This window comes from Pinus tabuliformis, chromosome 7, assembly GCF_031772625.1.
Source record: "Pinus tabuliformis cultivar Carrire ecotype Pingquan chromosome 7, CPIR1, whole genome shotgun sequence".
NCBI lineage: Eukaryota > Viridiplantae > Streptophyta > Pinopsida > Pinales > Pinaceae > Pinus > Pinus tabuliformis.
Genome location: NC_142293.1, coordinates 1,288,427,605 through 1,288,450,096, shown reverse-complemented (window position 1 = coordinate 1,288,450,096; position 22,492 = coordinate 1,288,427,605). Strand labels below are relative to the sequence as shown.

The following is a 22,492-nucleotide window of genomic DNA, read 5'->3' as shown; positions in this document are numbered from 1 at the left end:
GTTTTTTCAAATTTATAATTAATTTTTCAAACTTAGCCATTCATTAATTTGAAGATTTTAAAAATTAAGTGATATCCATAATTATGTCTTGTTCTTAAAATTGTAATAAGATAATGGTAGAATAAGTAAAAATTTGACAAATACTTTCGAAATATAACAACTGCAGAACCCTATCTAGACACACAACTTCTACCATTGTTGCAATTGCCCGAAACATAACGGGAAACCTCGCCGCTGCCAAAATCGAAGCCACTTGCCTTTGAGAGTCTCCACCGGAACCATATCCAAAGGCCTATCCAAAGCGAGAAACCTTTCCAGAGTAGTTAGTGGTTAAATTTGATTGGTATTTACCTGTATTTTTCTTTTTTTGGAGTGTAGAACTTGAGAAAAGGTTTGCATCTCTAGGGATTTGATCCCTCTCTAAGCGTGATAGATTTGAGATGGATCTTAGGCTAGTTAATACATGATATGGAATTAAATGATTAAAAAAAAAAAATCACACCTTAAGACATTTTATTATTCTTGGTACTTGATAGATTTGAAATCTAGGCTTAAGATGGAATTATAATGATTTGTTTTTTAGATGTTGTCATGTACATATGTACATATATATAATAAAAAAAATCTATCATGTAAAAATGTTCATTATCACCTAAATTATATTATTTTACAATATCTCTCATAATGGGTCCTAAAGTACCTAGGAATACAACCAATTATGAATAGAGTAATATTTTTTTTTGTACATTGCAAATTAATAAAAAACAATACTATTTCTACTTAATAACTCATGAATATAAATAAATATTCATTACTTTTCCAATAATATTTCTACTTAATAACTCATGAATATAAATAAATATTCATTACTTTTCTTATGACAAACTACTTAAATAAACATTTTTTAACTCCCAATCAAAAGCAAATCTTTATTACTATTTTTTTTTGAGGTGAAATTGTGATTACATCAAGAGAGATTTGTCTTGCCAGTCTCTCATTAGGGAGACCTGACCATGGTTAGAAAATTACTCTCCGTAGAGAGGACAATGATAATTGAAAATAACAAGGCACTACAAAATTCTAAATATAACTAGAAATATGTCCCGAGACACATTTCGTGGAAATACTATTAACATAAGATACATAAAACATAGACATGAGATAGCTATGTTGAGGGATATGAATCTGAGACTGCAACCTGTACCTGCTCCTTTGGGCTTTCATGAGCAGTTCCAAGCACGAGGGGGAAATACTAAGGTGTCACTTTATTATGTTTAGTCTACAGTCCACGCTCTCAAATGACGGTGAAGGCACTCCAATGAACGAAGGACATCCTTCCTATGCTCTTGTCGTTCCACCAATGTTCACCCCAACATGAATTTCATCTGCCAAGAAAGGTATATCATTTAGATGTACTGGTTAAAACGACCCTAGTGTGCCCTGTATTAGGGATCCAATCAACCCATTCTAACAAGACCTCAATGTCTGAGAGGGGGCTCTGTGAATGGATTCTTCTCCCTCAACTCTAGTGATTTCTTCCTGAATAAGGCCTGGTGTCAGGTCCTGGAATTGCTTAGTGAAGTACTCTAAACAATGATGCATACAGGTATGCCCCCTTTGGGCTTTCTCTTGATAATATGTTGCCCCCTTCTTCACCTGCGCCCTCTGACGTGGCATTAAGGCAGGAGATAGTCGCTTTGGAGTCTGAAACAAATAATGAAGACAACAAGCAAGATCTAATCCACTAGAAGTATGCCACACCACATATATTTCAGATTGATGACTTGTTCTGGACAGAGGATGACTCAAAGAAGCTTCCATCCATGCCTGCACAGGAGAGAGTGGTGCAATGATCACCTCATACCTCTTCCTTCAATTTGCAAGACACCATCGTAACCCAGACTTACCATGAATTCCCTTAGAAAAACGGAATTGCACTACTATACCATTGGACCAGAAACATACACAACCAAGTAACAACAAGGGATTGAGGCTGCAACTTGTTAGGGTCCTATAGTCTAGGAATCAAAGTATTTGCTTATCTTACTATTTCATTTTGGAGGTCTATTTGTCAATTTTAGCCTATGAGTCACTATTTGTCATATTCTAAAGAGTCCCTTGTGTAAAAAGGTCAAAATATTTGTAAAGGTCGAATTTGTGAAGGTTCAATAGTCCATGAGGGGTCATTATTAGAGTGGAAGGGGTCATGTCATGGGTTTGTTAGTGGTTTATATCTCTCATACCTCCATGATTTCAAATTTCATCATCATGACATGAGAGGGCTTTGGGCGGCTTAAAAATTCAAAATTGTTTGAAACTTCTCTCATTTTATCTCATCCAAAGTCTGGTTTGAGCTCTAGAGCAAGTTGAAAGTGAAAGACATCATTGAGAAAGCCAAAGGAGAGGTTGCAGGTCGAGTTCAAACAGTCACTGCGAATTTGCTACTAAAATGACTGTTTATGTCATCATTTGTAAACGTCGTTTCTGACCAAATGGAGCTGAATTTCGGAAAACTGAAAGAGGTTTTTTCCAAGCACAGGCTAAAGAACGAAAACCTCTTTCAGTTTCTGCACAGATTGTGAAAAGTTGGAGAAGAATATTTGGAAACTGAGAGGGGTTTCTCTCAAGGACACAACCATCTACAAAAACCTCCTTCGTTTTTGTAAAATCTGTCAGGATTCAAGATATATGAGCTCGTCTTTGAACCTTATTTTTCCAGAAATTCGGTCCCCTCTGCTGCGCAAACATATCAGTCCCCTTTGTTGCGCAAGTTTATCAGTCATGGTTATTTTTGTAAATTTGTATTTTGGGACCTTCTAGAAGTGATTTTGCTGGTTGGATAATTTAGTTTAGTTGAGTTTCCAGACATGATGTTTCTAAACTATTTTAAGTTTTAAATCAATGATGTTTCTAAATTGTGATAACTTCGATATGGTAGTTCCTACTTTTCTGCAGATGCATTGCATCTAGACTATTCTACTTTTGTGAAGTGAATTCGACCACATAGAGTGGTAATTTCGAATTCCTTATTGTATTTAATGATGTAAAGACATGTAAAAAAGGAATTCAGGAGTGAAAAGAGAAAACTTTGTAAACAATGGAGAAAGTTTTAAAGCAGTGATCAGTACATCAACACATGGACTATTTTGTTCCAGGATTCTTGTGTCAGACATAATGGTGATGTGCCTCTCTTTGTGATTTGTCTTCCCTTCTAGTTTTCACATGTGCCTTTGCTTCTTAATTGTTTGAAAGAAAATTATGCTGCAAATTTTACATTGGTAACCTGCTCATGCTTGTCAAACAATTTCAGTGTTTTCTTCTAAAGTTAGATATAAGATTCATTTATACATGCTTTATATTTAATGGATCCTCACTCTCATTTCATCTCAACCATACTACAACAAATTTTGTAGATCCAGAAGTCTGCCTACCTTGCCCTAGTTCAAACTGCTCTATTGATTGTGATTGGTTACTGAAATATTATTTTGACTCCATGCCCAATGGAATCTCTCTTTCACCTTGTAGCCACAATTTTAAAAACTTTTTCACTCTGATTATCATAACCAACCTAAAACCCAAAATCCCTTTAAGTCATTCAATTGCTTGATAGAAGAACATAGCGAGAGAGCCCTCTCCAAGGCTAGTGGGACTAGACCTTAGTCTAAAAGTGGTTTGTGGTTACCTATGAGATTTCTCTCCTCAACCTGGAGAAATTTACGGAGTGCTAACATGAAAAACAAATCTCTAGGAACTGAAAAACCATCGTGAGAACCATAATAGATGGGGGGATTCTTGAATTTCCCCACGTCCCGCGCCCAGATAGCTTCCAGAACAACGTCCCTCCCTCTACCACTAAAATTACAAAGACAATTGCTTTTAGGCGGTGGGTAATCCAAATAGGACTTTAGATAAGCCAACACAATAGAGAAATAGCTAGAAAAAACTAAACACAATTCAATCCAACTCTTTCAACAACACCATAAGGATAAGACTTCAGATAATCCAACACAATAAAGTAAGAGCTAGAAAATTCTGAACACCATTTAGTCTAACTCTTCCAACAACACCATAAGGGGGGCTTACAATAAGGCTTCACAGAGTAAGACAAAATCACACTCCAGGTAAATACCGATAAACCCAAATTCAGGTAGATAGAAAACAATTGAGAATTATAGACATACGAGTATAGATGACCATAGGCGCTTGAGCTTTCACCTTCAATACCAACCCAAGAGACCAAAAGCTAGAACCTCCTCACACCACGAAACAACAACAACACTTCTTCTCTTCCTTGCGCATTGTAAGTGCAGAGAGACCTGCAAATAGAAAAAACATACCATTCCAAAACCATTGTTGAGAAACAAAAGGAAGTTACCCCCAGATTTGTGTTTTTTCAAGCATTTGAAGGAAAGCGCCACCGCTCTAAACTAAACATCCAATTGGACTACATCTGTTTCTATGCATTTGAGCCTCGAACCAACACAATTCCCCCGTTACTAGAGTAGAAAAGCTTCACCTACCATCCTCCCTTCCCACACTAGACTGTGCAGGCTGACATGTAACAATCCATAAGCAAAAATGTTGAGCATGAAAATTGCCATGGGGGAAGCCCTGTTATCGTCCTCTTCCACACAAGTTGCAGGCTCGTAAACTGCACACATTGTCCACCACCTCCACTCTTCAAGACAATGTTCTGTCATATTAAATCTCATAAACGATATGGTCTTGCAGACCACCAAAGCACATTAAACACCTTGGGGATAAGTTGCCACATCCCCAGGTTCTTCAACCAGGTGGGACGTCGACAACCCACCCCTCTCCCTATTTGTCTCAAGAGTCACCTCTTTCAGGGAAAGTAAATATTTATTATTATTTTAATAATCTTTTCAATTTTTTATTCTAATTCAAAAACTAAATTTACTTTAAATCAACTTATATTATTTTTATTATTGTTAAGTTTATTCATATTTTTATTTTCAAATAAATTATTATTATTAATATAGTCACATATAATAAAATTAACAATCTTTTTATTTTACAAATTTAAATGTAAAATCTTCAATGTAATTTCTTCTGAAAAATATTTTATACATTCTGAAACAGATCACAAAGCTTGAATTCGAATTTAAAATTAATACAACATATATATAGATTAATATTATGTAACAATATTTCCCATACTTCAAAAATAAATAAAATATTTCCAAACCTCCTTAAATAATTGAGAATAAAATAAAGCATTTCTAAATATTTTAAAATTCAATCACATCGGACTTAAATGATCTTATGATAAATTTATCTCCTTTAATTTACTTAAAATTATAAAATTTACCAAGATATTAATTTTAAACTATTAGTTAAAATTTACGGGATATTAATAATCTTCCTTTAGTCAGTGTTAAATTTACACTATCATTTTAATCATTAATTAAAAAACAAACAAAAACCTAAAACATCATTTTTGTTGAAAATAAAAACTCTAAATGAATAAATTTAATCTTTTCAATTTTACCTTACAGTTTTAATTAACCATCCTAATATGAAAAATTTGAAGCGGCGTCCACAAGGGAATCAATGTGGCGTGCCCACTTATGAGGTATTTAGATACAGAGGGAAACCAGGAAAACAAATGGAGGGAAGAGTTTGACGCGTGCCTACTTATGAGGTATGTAGTTATAATAAAGTAAACCACGAAAACAAATGGAGGGAAGAGTTTGACAGCTCGTGTTCCTTACGAAAGACGTATCTCTTCCAAGGTAGAGAATTGGCATATGAAAGCTCAAAGAAAATAGGAGGGAGGTGGGTAGGCGTCAGAATAAAGCAAGTAGCAGGAGTAGCAGCAAACCCATAAGGCAAGGATCAGAACCTTCAACACTCTCCCTCTCTATTTTATTTGGTTCTCATTGTTTCCTTTTCCTGTAACACCATGACCATGCCAACCATTCCCAGATATATTGGGTCAGTAGGATGGGGTAAATTTTGACAGGTCGATGCAGAACTCAGAAAACCCACGCGGAGAGTGCTACAATCTCCTACCCTTGTTTGCTGGAGTTTGCCAGTCCCACTTTCAGACTATGCTTGCATCATAGAACTATATGGCATAAATACTAGCTGGTCAAGTGTTTAGCTGTTCCTCGAGCCTATAAGAAGCGGACAATCCTCCACTGCATTTATTCTCGCCGACCATGCCTCCTCTCTTTAGCTGTTAAAGATTCTAAATTGACCCACAGTTTTCTTCACGAAACTTAAATGCGGATGGGGGAAAACCAAACCACCCTGCTGGGGAGCCACCAACGTAGCCAAGCCTTGACTCCAGCTTTACCATTTTCACCCTTCTATATGCACTAAAGATTCGAATGCGGACAGGAATTGTAAGTCCAGTTAGCGTGGAGTCCTTGAATCCCATTTGCCTTATGTCCATGTTCGGCTTTGGGTTTCGGTGAAATTAGTTGCATACACTCTATCTCCCGAATTGGTTTCAGTTGCTATTGCTGATCTAGATCCAGATGCCCTAGTTTCAAATGCTCGCTCTCCGAGTGCATTTGCTTTTGTAGCTTACTCAGAGTTCAAATCTCATGCTCGACTTTGTTAGCCTTCGTATTCGTCCTGTGCTGAGAGAGAGGTTGCCCCTGTGTTGAGAGTGAGGCTGCCGATATGAAAGTTAGGAGGGCCAATCTTTATGTCAAGTTAAAAATAGCATGCCATACTTTGGGGGCAACCGATGAAATTGCCATCCCAAACCTTGTTCATTGCAAAGCAAAGCTCAACCTGATTAGAAATGAGCATATCAAGTTGTACCAAAACTATATTTACTGTAAATGTGTACAGTGCATAAGGCCGACAGTATTGATAGTCAATTAAGTCGAGTTCCATGGGTCTAGACTCCACATTATCCCAGAAGGCTGTCAAACATAAAAAATGCATATGAAATTGCCCTAGTTTTGGTTTAATGCAAATTGAGTTGTAGCATCCAGTCAATTTCCAGTAGAGTGTTCGAATGCGTGGAAAACAAAGTAATTTTATAGGCAATATAACCAAGAGAGGAAAAGAATGGGTGAATGCATAAAATCTGTATTTTTGCGGAAATGTTCTAGGAGGAACATGTTTCTGCCACTTCATACATACCTTTATGACTGTTTGAACAACTTTTGGCTGAGTTGGCCTATTATTGATTACTTTGTATCATCTCACTGCATTTTTCTAGTCCTCTGAAACTTGCATTGTTACAGGCCACCTCTAGAATTAAATCTCGATCCTGACTTTAATTTCTATTCCTATCTTGCATTGATTTTAAGTGTTCTAACTTTCTGGCTGGAAAATGCTTTAATTCTGGCCAATCAACAAAAAACTTTGAAATATATTCTATCCAAGGAATACTATGATTGTTAACTGTAGATCATCTTTTTCCTCATTTGCGAGCCTTAGAGCAATGATCCTATTACGGTCAAATGGAGCCCAATTTTTCGGAAGGCCAACATGAATATCTGTTTCGAATAGAATCTTCAAGCAATTATGTGGTCGTAGAAATTAAGAGTGGTCTATATTCTGCAAAACCTGCCAACAAGTCCTCAAAATCTTTGTCAAAATTCCCAAGTGAACCTGACAATGGCAGCTCCATGGAAATGGCCTGAATGCCACGATGTGCATGTTACCACTCATGGCTTTGCATTGAATAATGAAATAATGGGATGAATCAAAGTTACGCAAGGACTGGAATTGTGCTTAATATGAAAGAATGGAATGCATGGAGTTGAAGGGCCTTGAACATAATAGATTAATTGTAGGTGAAGTAAATATAAATGAATGAATGCAAAATGTCATAACAAGTCCCTGTCTTATGAACCTCTTTTGGAAAGAGAAGTCTCCTTCCACATCCTTGGTAACTACAAATTGACTGAGTGGGTATTTATAGCCTTATATGACATAGATCATAGCTGCAAATGGAAAGCTATGATGTGATTATAAAACATGCCCAAAGAAATCCTGGCACATGAAATCAGGAAGATTGATAGTATGGATATTATAAATTACAAAATCAATCAGTGAATCTAGGAAGCAGTTTCTGGCAGCCTTAGGATGGACTTCTGGCTTTGGAAACCATCCTGGATTTGGACACCGTTTCTAGAGCATTTCCGTAATGATTTGGAAAGCTCCTAGTGTGTATTGAGAAGAAGCTTGAAGTTTCTGGCAGTTTTCAGCTGAGAACACACCGAACTAATGTGTTTTTGTCTATAACGTACCCCACATTCAAGGTAGAATCATAAAAGAAATACACACCAGTGGAGGCTGATGTGCTTTTTAATAACAGAACTTCCTTTCTACTTCCCTCAGAAATTGCCTTTCCCATTTCCTTCCTTGTTTTCTATGGTGTTACCTTTTCTTTGCATTTCCCTGTCCTATTGTTTTATGTAGATGCATATACCTAGTTTCCTGCCCATAGTGAACCCCGTTTATCCCTGTTTCTAGAGTGAGGAATTTGTTTCTGTTCAATATGATAATAGAATGACATCACATATCTATGACATGTAATAGGACATTTTGTGGTCCACACTTTTGCTGTTAAGCTTTTGCATATTTCCCTATAATTTCATAAGTTAGTCAAGTTTATGGTCAATCTACCTAACGAACTCTAGGTTAAACACAAGGACAAACTAAATGAGCTTAGCTATGCATTTATTAAAGTCAACTAAAAAACTAAGTTAATAGGTTTGATTTAAGTAATAACCCTAACCATTTCAAACACTACAATAGCATTAGTTTAGCACTCAGAATCATGGTACTGTGAACTTCGTGTCATATTTTATCAAATCAGTTAAGGTAAAACGAAAATTGATAATGTAGTATTTGGCTTATAGTCTAAAATAAATTGGAAGTTTAATATTTCTATAACTGATCAACATTTATTTGTAAGATCTAGGAAGTACACCAAGTCTCACGTCTAAAATTATTTACAAATGGCCAAAAAGGTCACTAGGATTGGTTAAAAGGTACAATAATAAGATAGAGTAAGGTGAATGCCTACCACACCTCCCCATTAAATAATTGGAGAAATTGAAAGAAAGGGAAAGAGAGAAGAAACAAGAGAAAGAATCAAGATTGGTCCAAGACTAATGACACTTCACACTGTATAGGGTATGGGGAAATGGGAGAACAATGCCATAGAGGCATTGGAAGCCAGAAAGTTCAATTCGCTTGGAAGCTATGGACAATCTCACCAACCTTTTAAGGCCAAAGAAGGTAAGAGAGAGTGATGAGGGTATGATTCGCTGTTGGATGAGGCCTTGACAATTGTTGTTGTCAAACAACCCTTTTAGAAGTGACATGTTCAATAGGGCTTTCGCAATTCACACCTTGATGTTGGAAGTGGGATATAATCAAATGTTAGCAATGTATATGGTGAGAGCTATCTGTGAGAAGCTTTTTGTCTTAGATGAAGTGCTTCTTGAATAAATAAGAAAAGACATCTTTGATCAGTGTGCCACATGAAGGTCCCATTACCACTCAGATTATCAATCTTGCCATGGTTCTAGCAAGATGCTAAAGTGGCACCACACATGACACTGCCCATTGTCACCTCGACAAGAGTCTCCACTTTTTAGGCCAACTCCTAAAAGGCCATGGGAGGCTTCTCTACACAAACAAACACTCCACCACAAGATTAATAGACTAGTGCCTATAAATCTCTATTTGGTGGTGGGGTCTAGGAGTTAGTTCAGATGATTGCAAATTTGTAAATGATATTTTACCAAAGAAAATTGCAGATCAGCAATCAGGACATTCAATAAACTTAAGAGTAAACCCTTGAAAAAGCACAAGATTGAGTGTAAGACAGCCCTTACCAACTTGGATATGATTGCCCTTGATTATGCCCTTGGTAGGTGGCTGGAAATAACTCTTTTGCTTGTTGTTCATAACCTGCAAATCTGTAATTCTGCAAAAAAATGTAGAAACTAGCAAGGTAGGGCCCACTTCAAGGCCACCCACAACCCTAAAAATGTGCAAATAAAATATGAATATCGGTTGGAGATGTTAGTACACTGAAATGGCTTTCCAATGACCCTACTAGCACCTCAAAACACTGAATATTCCATGGGACATGCAAATCTGGAAAATACTACTAAGTTTTGGAGTCAAATTCCCACGAGGGTGAAAACCCAAATTTTTAATCTTTGTATATTTTTGATCCCAACAAGCTTGGGATGGATTTTCTATTTCAAACGATATTCATATAGGTCCTGGAAATAAGAAAATTGAGGAGGGTTGAAGAGATATACCTTTGAATGCCAAATCCCCTTGAAGGGGGCTTGTCTTATCTTGTAACATGGAGCTGTAACTTGCTGTTGCAGAGCTGCAAATCCTTGGACAACAACTTGTTTTGATGAAATTTAGTTTTATTCTCACAAAACAAGCGACTATACCTTTCTTGGGCCAATTAGGTAAGTCTTTGTAGCAAATCCCAAGTGCCAAACGAGCTTAAAGATGAAAAACTTAAGTTATTTTTCATTTTTATCTTAAGTGAAAACTCAAGATAAAATGAAATTTTTTATTTTCTGATTTTTGGTTTTCAAATATAATTAGACAAGTAAATTGAGAAAATATTTTTGGATTTCAAAATTTTAGATGGGGTGAAGAGATGACTTGCCTTGTACCACTCTAATTACCTCTTTGTGCTGGGTTGTGATCACAACCCTCCCTAAATAAGCCCTTGAATTTATTTGGACAATAAGTGAATTTGAAGTGTTTCCACTAGTTTCCTCCACTCTTATCAAAGTCTCTTATTGGTGCCAAAATCCAACTAGGAGCAATTCTTTTGGTGGAACACCTTCAACCAATGGATCAACTATGAGACTAGAGAGATTTAATCCTTTAAGGAGGAACCCTGATAAGTGTTTGTCCAAAAATCAGATTTCAAAATCTCTAGCTCAACAGGAAAAAGCTGAGGCCTAGTGCCCTAGACCTTTTTCTCCAAGTGACTAAGTATCCCCTCAATAGATTGATCCACTAACTTTTTGCTTAACTTAAACAAAAACCAGCTAAATATCTTATAAAGTGCAATAATCTTTGCAAGAGCTAAGAAGAGAAAGAATAGAAGAGCCAATCCACAAATTGAAGACAAGTTGTTTGCATCAAAGAAATTTTAATTACAACATTATGATCTCACATTTTCACAACATGGTTTTCTAAGGAGGGAGAGCTATAAATTTATAGATGAGACTCTCAACATTTGTTCTCCTTTTGCTCTCCAAAATGGGTTGTCATCCACAAAATACTTAGAGACGAAGTCAAAAACTAAGTTCGCTTTTTACAGTGAAGAAATAAGTTTTAGATTAGAAATTCCCACAAAAGGGGGACGACACCTTTAAAACGATTCCAATAAGGCCTCAAATATTGTTCATTATCTTTCAAAACATGCCTTAAATGAAGGCCCATGCCCATACTGCAAGTCAAGGCGAAGCATGGAAATGAGTCATGACTTTTCAAGTTCAAAAATGGGTTATAAAACCCCTAATAAATAAAGCGACATCAAACATAGGAGGATGACTTGACTTGAAGAAAGGTTCTTTCCTTGGAGAAGAGGCCCACTAAAACTTCAACAGCTATATTTTGTCCATGGCCAACATTTCCTTGACTTGCCTTCAAACCTTCAATGTTTTGCCTTAGAAAGTTCAATGTTTCCTTCTCGACTTGGTCCCTTTTGCTTGAAAATAGATGCTTTCTTTCTTTTTCTTGGTATATTGCCTTTCACTTTGGATAAAATTGACTTTGCTTGATGCTTGGAAGGCTCACCTAGCCTTCACATGTGTGGTCTACCCCCTAGAAAAGTAGACCCAAAGTGTAGATCTCCAATGCCCTTGCTTGCATGAAAAATCCAGAACTTGGGTTTTGTTGGAAAAAGTTCTTAGATGCCAAATGATTGGTCACTTGTCCCATCTAACAAAGGAATGACCTCCAAAATGCCTTTGGAAACTCACATGTGCCATGAAACTAGGATGACCCCTTTGATTGAACATATCTTCCTCCTAGAAAATTTCCAGATGGCATGGGAAGAGTAAAATTTGTTGCTTCATTTGAGCACTTTGACCAATGATCCTCCAGGAACTTGTACACCGAGATTTGCAAACTGCATTGGAAACTGCAAATTGTTGGAGAATGTGAGAATGCCATAATGAAGAACTGTTACAAACTCAACAAGGAAACCAAGTGGGGAAAATGTAGGTGCGTAGCGATAAAAGGGAGAATGAAGGGAAAAGTACAATAAGCAATCACCTTTATAGGGCTAGACATTGAGTGGTCCCATAAATCATAAGGCCAAATAGTTCCACCTCTAGGATGCCTGCATACCACCCCAACACATAAAGATGTCCGTCAAGGTAGGGAGTTACTGCCCACCAGGGGGATGTCAGTAGTGCCATAAAATCAAGCACCATGGAAATGAAGCTAAGGAGACTGGCCATGACTGTCCACACCAGGGATCTAGGACACACTTTCACATAAAAATCACCCCACAGGGCTTTTACAGGGCTTTAGACTTGCATTCCTTGGGCTTACGATGGTGCTGCTAAAAACGAATCTGCTCATATGTACCCCTGCTGAAAGAGGGGTAACAGTTCCTCGACAAGCCAATTTGATGTACCAAAAAACAATGAAGTCTGCCGCAAACCTCATAGTAGATGGGGCAGCTAAAAGCAAATGATCATCAGTCCCATGCTTTCAGTTGAAGAGTCTACACCTTTGACATTATCGTGGAAGGGGGTGATTTAACTCAATATGGAGCTAAAGAGAGCAAACTTGAAGCTTGGCCATTGGAAATCTCAAACTCAATGATAATTCTAATTTGATGCATCTTGGGATGGCAATGATGTCATTCTGCATATCGAGAAAATGATTATCATAAATTTGAAGTTTTGGAGTGAGGTCTCCTTAGGATTGATCAGGTTACTTTTAGGTAGGCCTTATAAATCTCATTAAGAATCCCTTTAGAAGCTTTTGTGTACTGGTTGAAATCATGCCCCTATGTTGTGAATTGCATTTAGCATTGAAAAGCCAAAAAGGGATATCTATTAGGTCGTGATTGTGTACTTTCCGTGCATTGAACATTATGAAGCATTACAAGCACATGAAACAACATACTAATAGGGAACAAAGGACTTGTTAGGATGATAGATGATAGAATGTGGAATAATCTCTCTAGCTCAAGTGGTTTTAGATAAGATTGTCACTAATAGTCTCTTGGAGCAGCACCATCTGGGCTTTCTCAAAATTGGAATCCCAAATTTGACAGCCATAAAGTAGGGAAGATGTTACCATAGTATGGAAGAGGTGTATCTTTGTTTGGGTATTCTGATACTGTATCTCACAAAGCTTTGCCTCTGTGATGTTGTTAAAGTAGCATACCTTTTACCCATTGTGCTTCAGTTGCTGGTGCCATGGTGAAGATACGGCTAGAGAACAGTACTCCAAGGTTAGCGTATGATGTCACAAGTTCCATTCATTGACACTGTTATGAAGGAGGTCATCTGAAAGTGACTCCTCCTTTGGACATGTGGAATGTCATAACTTTTGTTTTTCCCATGGCTGACTTGTAACCCATGATTGTCAAAGAAATAGACGAGAACATCAAATTACCTCAAGGGACGTGAAATTGTATGATACAATTAAATAATATTATTTACGAAAAGAAGAATAGCAGTGGTGATCCCAAAGAGGCTGCAATTATTTGTGTCACCAAGGGACTTATGGAAAAGATCTTCAGGCTCATTGATGTAAATACCAAAGAGTGCAGGAGGGAGAGGACAGCCGTGCTGTACACCGATGGTGCCATAGACATCATCAGTGAAACCAGCACTAGTCTAAATTTGGCCTACAATCATTTCATATATTGTCATAACAAAGTTGATCACTAATCATGGTAGACCTAAAGTCTTGAGGCTTTTGAATAAGATGTGTCTAGGAGTAATGTTGAAGGCTTTAAGATTTTAAGTTTATGTAAGTTCATAAAACATTAATAAACTTTATGCTCATTGGCTTTAGCCCACTCCACCATGGCTGTAAGGGTGAAGATATGATCACAAGCCCAATTGTTCCTTCCAAAATCATCTTGCCCTCTTGCTTGGAGTTTCTTAGCTTTGCCTCATTTGGAGATCCTACAATCATCTCATGTATTGTCATAATGAAGGAGATCACCAATCATGATAGCCCACGTCTTGAGGCTTTGGAATAAGATGTGTCTAGGAATAGCACCAAAGGCTTTAAATTTTAAAGTTGATTTAAGTTCACAAAACTTCAGTAAACTTTATACTTCTCGGCTTTCACCTGCTTCATCATGGCTGTAAGGGTGAAGATGTGATCAGAAGTCCAATTGTTCCTTCCGAAATGACGAAATCAGCTTACCCTCTTTCTTGGAGTTTCTGAGCTCTGTCCCATTTGGTGATGTAACCATTGAGAACTGTAGGAAAAAACTTGGCTACTGTATGGATAATTGTAGTAGAGTCCAATTAATTACAAGGGTTCTTTTAGTCCTAGACTATTAGATAGGATTGAAGATATTAGCGGTCCAAGATGGGGGGAAGCCAAAGGAAAGAACCTGATTGAAGAGATTGGCAAGGTGAATGACAAAAACAGTTGGGCTATGGTGTGATATATGCTGTAGTTGCTGGTTAATTTAAAATTTTATTTGCACTAGCTATGCTAGTTGTCTTCCTTAAAATATTTTATTTAGAGTCTAGACTCTAGAATTTCCTAATGTTCTTGCATTAAGCTGTAATTTAATAATATTCTGAAAGGCATTTTCCTGTCAATTTTTTGGCTTTCATTTCTTAGGCTGATGGTTCAGGGATTTGTTTGTTGCAGGTTGTTGCCTTCAACATGGATGGAGAGGTATTGACTGACCAGGAAACTGCTGTCTATGATCGTCAAATCCGTGTCTGGGGTGTTGATGCACAAAGAAGGTACTTCAGTCCTCTCAAAATGTATTTCAGATCTCAAAAGCATTGGGTATAAACTATAATGTTGGAATCTTCTGTTTTACATGTGAAAGCTTTGTTTGCCAAAGGTAACCATTCTCTAATAGTCTCCTACAATTAGACGAAGATATATGGTAGGTGTGAGTTTGCCGAAATCCCATTCTATAGAAATTTACAAATGACTATCTATGCCTTTTTGGACTTTTCTCCTTGACAAAAACAAATGTGGGAAACATCAGAATAGTTGAACATTTAAGAATTGTCCATACAAATAGTCTTTGGTATTTTAATCATAAACATACTGATGACTATTTGTATTAGTGCCAGGACAGATCATGTTTGCCTCAGGTTGAATTCATCTTGTCGATTTTGACTATGTTTTTATGCAGACTCTGATTTACAGTCATATGGATATCCAGTTAACATTTACTCATTTTGAATGATATATATTAGTGTATTACGACGGATTCATTTAGGTGTTTGATTCTCATAAGACTGGATAACTCCCAACAATGGAAAGTGCTACAAATGTGTTCTAATCTGAAAGTTCTATGCAGATTTATTTATTTATTTTTTTCCGCAGAAACTTGAAAGTTCTATGTAGAAAACTGAATGTACCTGCAGAAAATTGAATGTATTTTGTAGAAAACTGAATGGAACTGAATGTACTTTGCAGAAAGTTGAATGTACTTTGCAGAAAACTAATGCACTTTGCAGAAAGTTGGATGTACTTTGCAGAAAATTGAATGTACTTCGCAGAAAACTGAATGTACTTCACAGAAAATTGAATGTACTATGCTGTTACAATTACTTAGAATGCAGATTTCTTCTTCACAACTTTTCAGAACAACTATTGTAGATAAAACATAAACTTAAGGATCATATGAAGACAGCCAAACACAAATATGAGACACTGAGAGTTAGGTCAAATGACCAGGGCAAAACCCACAAGGGGAAACCCCAAATGATTCTTCCTTTATTAGATTTCTTCAATTGTTTAGCAGAGTATAGAGAGAGAGAGAGAGAATGAGAATGAATAAAGTCACCAATGTTTGATCAACTTGCAGTTGAAGTGCTCTTGCTCTTTGCTGGAAAATCTCCTCCTTCTCTTGATTAGATCTTGTCCTACACGCTTACTCCAGTTTTTCCCTTGCTCTCACACTTTTTTTGCACACACTCAACTCTAGCTCTCTTTCTTCACTATGAACATGTTGCTCTTTCTTAAATAGATGAGAAATGAGAGTTACAAAATGAATTCATTCTTTGAACCAATAATAGGAGAATTGAATTCCATGAGGGAAGAGTTACTTGAGGAGAAGTGTAACTCATCCCAAGAATAGAGAATGAGGTACACTTGTCTTGAGGAGTTACAATTCAAATTAGGGGGAGAGAGAGTATTTGGTGAGTGTTACAAATTGAATTGAATGAGGGAGTTACAAGTGCATTTAATGAGGAGTTACATTTTAGTCATACATTGAATTAGTGAGGGAGAGTTACATTCTCTTAAGTGTGGAGTTATTATTTTATTGCAAGATAGAGGTTCAATTTGTCAAGTAAGAGATTCTCAATTTAATTTACTTATTTCATGAGAGAATTCGTTTTTATTAATCCATTAAAGGTGAATGACTTTAGAATATTTTATAAATAATAGTATCATAATAATAATAATACTAGTAAGGATAAAAATATTAGTTCTTGACTTGTATAATCATGATTGATTTGATGATAAAATGGATTCCATATGTCGAGATCATCCTTGATCATTTAGACATGACTTTATATTTTTGGAAAATCACTTCCAAATTGAGATGTGACTTACTATTTTTGGAAAATCATATTAGAATTGTTAGAAATGAAATTTTCTTATAGGTGGTTCAAACAAAATTGGAAGATATGATTTCTTCTAGGAGAAATTCATTCCTGAGCTATCAAGTTTTAATAGTATTACAAAGGATTCATTTAAGTGCTTGATTCTCATAAGACTGGATAACTCCCAACAATGGAAAGTGCTACAGACTTGTTAGTTTTCTATGTAACTGACTAACTAGTTGGCAAAGGATGCTATGATTGTCTTGATTCATGTCAGACAACCCAAAAATAATGATGTTGTTTGTTTTCGATTCGAGTTAATGGTGGTAGATTTGGATATAAAACAACTCAGTACAACAAGCCTCACTATATACTTCTTCATGTTAACATTGTTTCTTAAGACATAACATTGGTGTGGGTCAAACACAACAACATCCTCACCGGGCTTCTTTATTATTTGCAGAGTAATTGGCTTTAGAGTTTCTTTGGTAGCCAGGTCATTATATTAGTCCCAAGTCTTATTCTATTGTTTATTGGAATTCTAATGTATGAGGCCTCGTTTATCCTCTGTGTTGTGTTTATTGAATAAGACTAGGTCTTTGTGCACGCATCCCTCATGTGGCATAGGTATGATGCATATTATGTCCAAAATCACACTTATTCTGATAGTTTTATGGGAATGCCCTTGTTTCCATGGGTATCTGCTTGGTAAAATTCTAGGAGGCAAGTTTAACACAAGGGAAGGGAAACATCTCTCTTTGCCATCGACTATTTATATAGAGAAGAGCATCATAGGCAAAATTCTATATTAACTACATCAATCCATTGTTCACATGGGTTGAGGCAAACGAAGCATCTCTCACATACCTTACAAATTTTAGTCTTGATTTCTACAAAGTTGCAATATCCCATTCCTCTTTTTCTGTCATCTGGGATTGGTTGGAGACACTTAATGACATGGCTTGAACATCCAATTGCTTCCTTCGATGATCTCACAATATGCTTTTATTGCCAATCTTAAATAGATAATTCAACTAAATTTCATGGTCAAGGTACCTCCACGTGCTGTGATTATATCATAATTTATTGCCTACTATGACTACAAGCATCTACGATCCAAATGATTGCTATTCTCTCATTTCACTTGTGAATTTGATGTGTCGCTACTTATGCACCCAGTTTGTTTGCTGTTGATTGATCTGGAAGTATATCTTTAAACACCATTCATATGTAAAGGTTCTGAGTGTTTACCCAGATTGATCTAACTAGCTTCTCTCCTCGTACGTATTGACACTTTCTAGGTAGAATATTTAGCTATGTGGCACTAATTTTCAGGACGGAGGAATGATGGGAACAGGGCGATGCATCCCTAGGACGGCTAGAGTTCACCTCCCAATTTTCAGGGAACAACAATAATATATATATCTTTGTATTCCACATGAGGAACAAAAATGCTTTAGTTCTCGAGAGACTGCTCAGACAACAAGGCTCAAAGCCACTACAAGAAATATTCAGTATGAATTCAACATGTCACATGCAGGAATTGAACCTGGGAGGGGAGGATAACAATATTTCTCCCAACCACCCAAGCTAAACCCAATTGATATATATGTATATAAGGAATATAAAAAGTTCAGAATTCACCATAAACCAGTGTTGTGAAAAGCGCGATTAAATCGCATTTTTTTGAAAAAATCGACTATTTTTTTGCCGATTTTTTCCAAAAAAAGCACGGGGTTGCCAGGACAGCATGATTTTATAAATTTTTTTTTGGTTTTTCATTTGGTCATTTGGGTTTTTTCATGCAATTTTTTTTAAAGAAACAAATAATTTTTGAGTGGGGCAGCTTAATGATCAAGTCTAGGCCCTAGTATGGACATTGGATATGCTATTCATGGTAATGTTAAATTCTTAAAGTAAAAGTGACATTCTCCTTAATCTTCATTTTCATCCTTTTACTTAAATTTTTAACATTACCATGAAATGACTCAGGATGTTTGAGAGTGGTTCCAACCTCATTGGATTTCATATGGAGAAAGTAGAATTTTAGATTTCATTTAATATCCAGCAAACTTATCAGTTTTTCAGTATTTCAGGATTGGGAGATTGTAATGTTTCCAGGTGACACCACCTGCTCGGGCTACCCCTGCCACCAGTAGAGGACGTGGTCTACCTCCTATAGCTCCTACTTCTAGTTCTTCAGCTTCTAGAGCACATCAGACTCCACTGCCATCTCCCCCAGCACAGGCACCAACATCTACATCTAGAGGGAAAGGGAAAGCTGTGGCATTTTCTCGCAAGAGGGGCAAAGGAAATCAATAGGATTAGACCTCATTTTATTGTATATGACATTATGACATGATGAGATACATTATCATATTTTTTGTTGATATTTTGAGGCTGAGTTGGGACTCAGGAGTCAGGACTTACTATTCAGGACATGATTCAATGTTATGTGTGATTTTAGCGCTAGAAATGATATTAAACATCTTATATATTAGTTTTTTTATCATATTTAGGTGTCAATGTATTTATTTTATGTTGTAGATGGTTTAGATATTAAAAAAATTGAAAAAAAATGAAAAAAAATGAATATTTTTGTACCAAATGATTTTTTCCCGCTTTTTTCCGATTTTTCCCGATTTTTCTGATTTTTTCCGATTCGTTCCCCGCGCTGATTTAATCCTGCTCGCGCTTTTCACGACATTGCCATAAACATTTGTGGTTGCTTCAAACTTGTAAGCATAACAAGCTATACTATATAATATTATGCATAGCCGTTACAATTGCCAATTCTGAAAAAGCTCAAGCAATTTAATAAAGGGTTGAGTGACATTCCATCATTGGCCACTAAACAGGAGCAAATTGCAGCTTAGCTGTAGGAAACTTAAGTGTAATTATTTTTCAATTTGCAATAAGGTCCATGAAGGGTATATGATGTAATATTCCTTGGGGGAAATTTACCCTTAGCATTTGAAAGAACACATGACAAATTTTGTATTCTAACTAGTAGCACAATTTTCCTCCAATTTATGCAAACAGAGATAGTATTGAATGCTCAAACAGTGTAAACAAGTATTTGATTCCACCAACAATTCATACAAATAAAGCCAATTCAACAGTAGGGTACAAGTCCATGATCCTTCCAATAACACATTGTAATTTAATTTCACAAATTAGTACTAATTGTATCAACAGTCCTTGTTGTCCCTATGCTACTGGTCTGACCTTACAGTCAGCTACGGTCCTGGTTCCCTAGATCGCTTAGCTACCTTGGATTTGGATCTTGTTGCTTTAGTCCCCCTCAACCAGATCCTCCTATTCCTCACGGCCTCTGTGTATTTCTATTATCAGCACCTCGAAGGTTTGACCTTTGTTGCCACAGGGAATCTATACAGGCCTGTAGGTTCTCCACAACCCTAAATGCTCTCTTGCTAATTCAGAACAGGGGTTCCCACTTCGCTGCTACAGGGAAGGGATCCCCTCACTACCTCGCTGCCTCAGCTGTACTAATCCACTGACTCACAGAGGGAATTTCAGCCTACTGTCACCCTCAACTCAATACCAGGTTGCTAGTAATCTTTCGCTGCCACAGACTAGAACTCAACAGGATTTCGCTGTCATAATTGTCATCTCAGAAAGTGCTGCCATCACAATTGGCACTTCCGCTGCCATCAACAGAGCCTTACTGCCACAGATTAAGCCTTAGGACTGAGTTTGCTACCTTAGCAATGACATTAAGGATGGGCTGCTGTCATAATGAGTACTTCAGGGGTATCCCGCAACCACAGTAGGAATGACATCAAACCCTCACTACCTCAGAGTAATGCCTCAGGAGTCTGCACTGTCCGAGAATTCGGCCTTGTAAGCTACACGCTGCCACAGAAAGTATCTTAAGGGTAGGCTGCGGCCTTAGTTAATGACTCAGGGATGTTTTGCTGCTTGGAATAGGAGATTTCCCAGAGAGAGTAGCCTTATGGACCCTCGCTGCCCAGAACAAAGCCTCAGATGTCCATGCTGCCACAAAATTCTGCCTTCTAAGCCCACACTGCTACAGTATATTCCTTGAAGGTAAACTGCTGCTTCAGATATTGCCTTAGAAACCCTTGTTGCCAAAAAAAAGATGAAGTTTGGCTCAGAAATTTGCTAGACAGAGTAAAGAGATAGATGGATTGGCTAAGGTGGAATCTTTCACCATTGAAACCAACCAAAAGAAAGGGGTCTTAAAAGTTAAAACCCTCAAGAGCCTCAGCTCACAAATCAGAAAGATTAACAATCTACAATGATCAAAATGAATCTCCTCCCTCCTTTTTATAGATTTCCTTTAGGGGTTTTCCTTCCTAATTTTAAATTTTGAGTGGCTCATAAGTTTCCCTCCATTTGCCCAAAATTTGACTTCTATTACAAGTTTTCCTCCATTTTCCCCAAATTATTTAATGTTACCTCAATAACATCAAATAATGGGTTTCCCCCTTTACAAATGACTAGCCTAGAGGGTTCGATAGGCTACTTTGTCCTCCCTTGGGCAATTTAATTAGAAGAGGATGTTACATATGAGATACAGAACTGTCTTTGTAGCATCTTTTCTTCTTCAGATTTCTTGTTAATAATGATTATGATAAAACTTAAAAGGCATTCCCTTCTCAATAAGCTTTACAGACTTTTACAGGTGTGCTGAAAACCACAATAAAACACTTTGGTTCTATAAATAGCTTAGATTCATATTTCAGGTTAAAAAGGTGATTGAATCGGAATTTATTCAAATATTTAGTGCCCAATCCAAGTCACTACTATCTGTTTGTTTTCACAATGCTTGAGGTTGGCATGATGGAAGCACTGGACTTGAATGGCTCTTGGAAACCCATGCATAATATTTAAAAGCTGAGATGACCGGAAAAATGAAAAGAACAAGAGAATAACAAGAAGGATTAGCCCATTGAAATGTTGCATTTCCCGTTTTCTTGATGTGGAGGCTTTGTTTGTTGCTGAAAATACAATATTTAAATCATTAGAAATCCAAATTGAAACCCATGATACAAAACCCATGTTTTGAGCAGCTACTTGTACAATAGGTTTAGACTCAGTGCAATAAGAAAATAATGGATGGGAAAAATAATCATAATGTCCAATTTTCAATGTCCAGGATTGTCAAAAGTGAAGATATGTGCCCAGAATATCCTTGAAATCTGCCTATAAAATAATTGAAATCTGCCCAAGACATCCTTTAAATCTGTCTAGAACGGCCCTAAAATCTGCCAGGAACATATTGGGGATGGCCAACAAGTTCCCGAGTCCTTGGCGAAGTTCCCGGCAGTTTGGAGACATTTCTTAAGGGTCCCCAAGCCCCCAAAATGCAAGAATGCAGTGTACATGGGTTCTTTTGTTTGTGGGGAGGGATGTGGGGTTGGGCGAGTCCCTGTGTAACATAGATATTAAGCCTTATCCATTATGAGACTACTAAGATCTTTGAGTAAGAATTTAGGGTTCACACATGCATTGAGATGATGATGGAATGAGAAGATAAGATAATTTTGTTAATGTCCAACCAATGACCACAAAAGTAGGTCAAGACTCAATAGAATTGAAGAAGAGTGCAATCAGAATATATACAATGTGGGAGTGCAAGCACAGCTCCTAGAAAATGTTGAAAACAACATAAAGAAACAAAGAAACAAGTGGTAGTACTACCGTGACACATATAAAAGACCATGACACAATAC

General features: G+C 36.9%; 1 protein-coding gene across 1 annotated transcript in view; it reads left to right on the top strand.

Moving 5' to 3' along the window:
- The first annotated feature begins 5,673 nt into the window (after positions 1-5,673).
- The window catches only part of LOC149252209 (SUMO-activating enzyme subunit 1B-1-like), a 313,309-nt gene continuing 296,490 nt past the window's right edge, over positions 5,674-22,492 (top strand). Inside the window, exons 1-2 of the mRNA XM_089459659.1 lie at positions 5,674-5,852; positions 14,851-14,948. Of these exons, the coding sequence (XP_089315785.1) occupies positions 14,866-14,948 (83 nt within the window). The 5' untranslated portion in view covers positions 5,674-5,852; positions 14,851-14,865. The remainder of the gene's footprint in view (positions 5,853-14,850; positions 14,949-22,492) is intronic.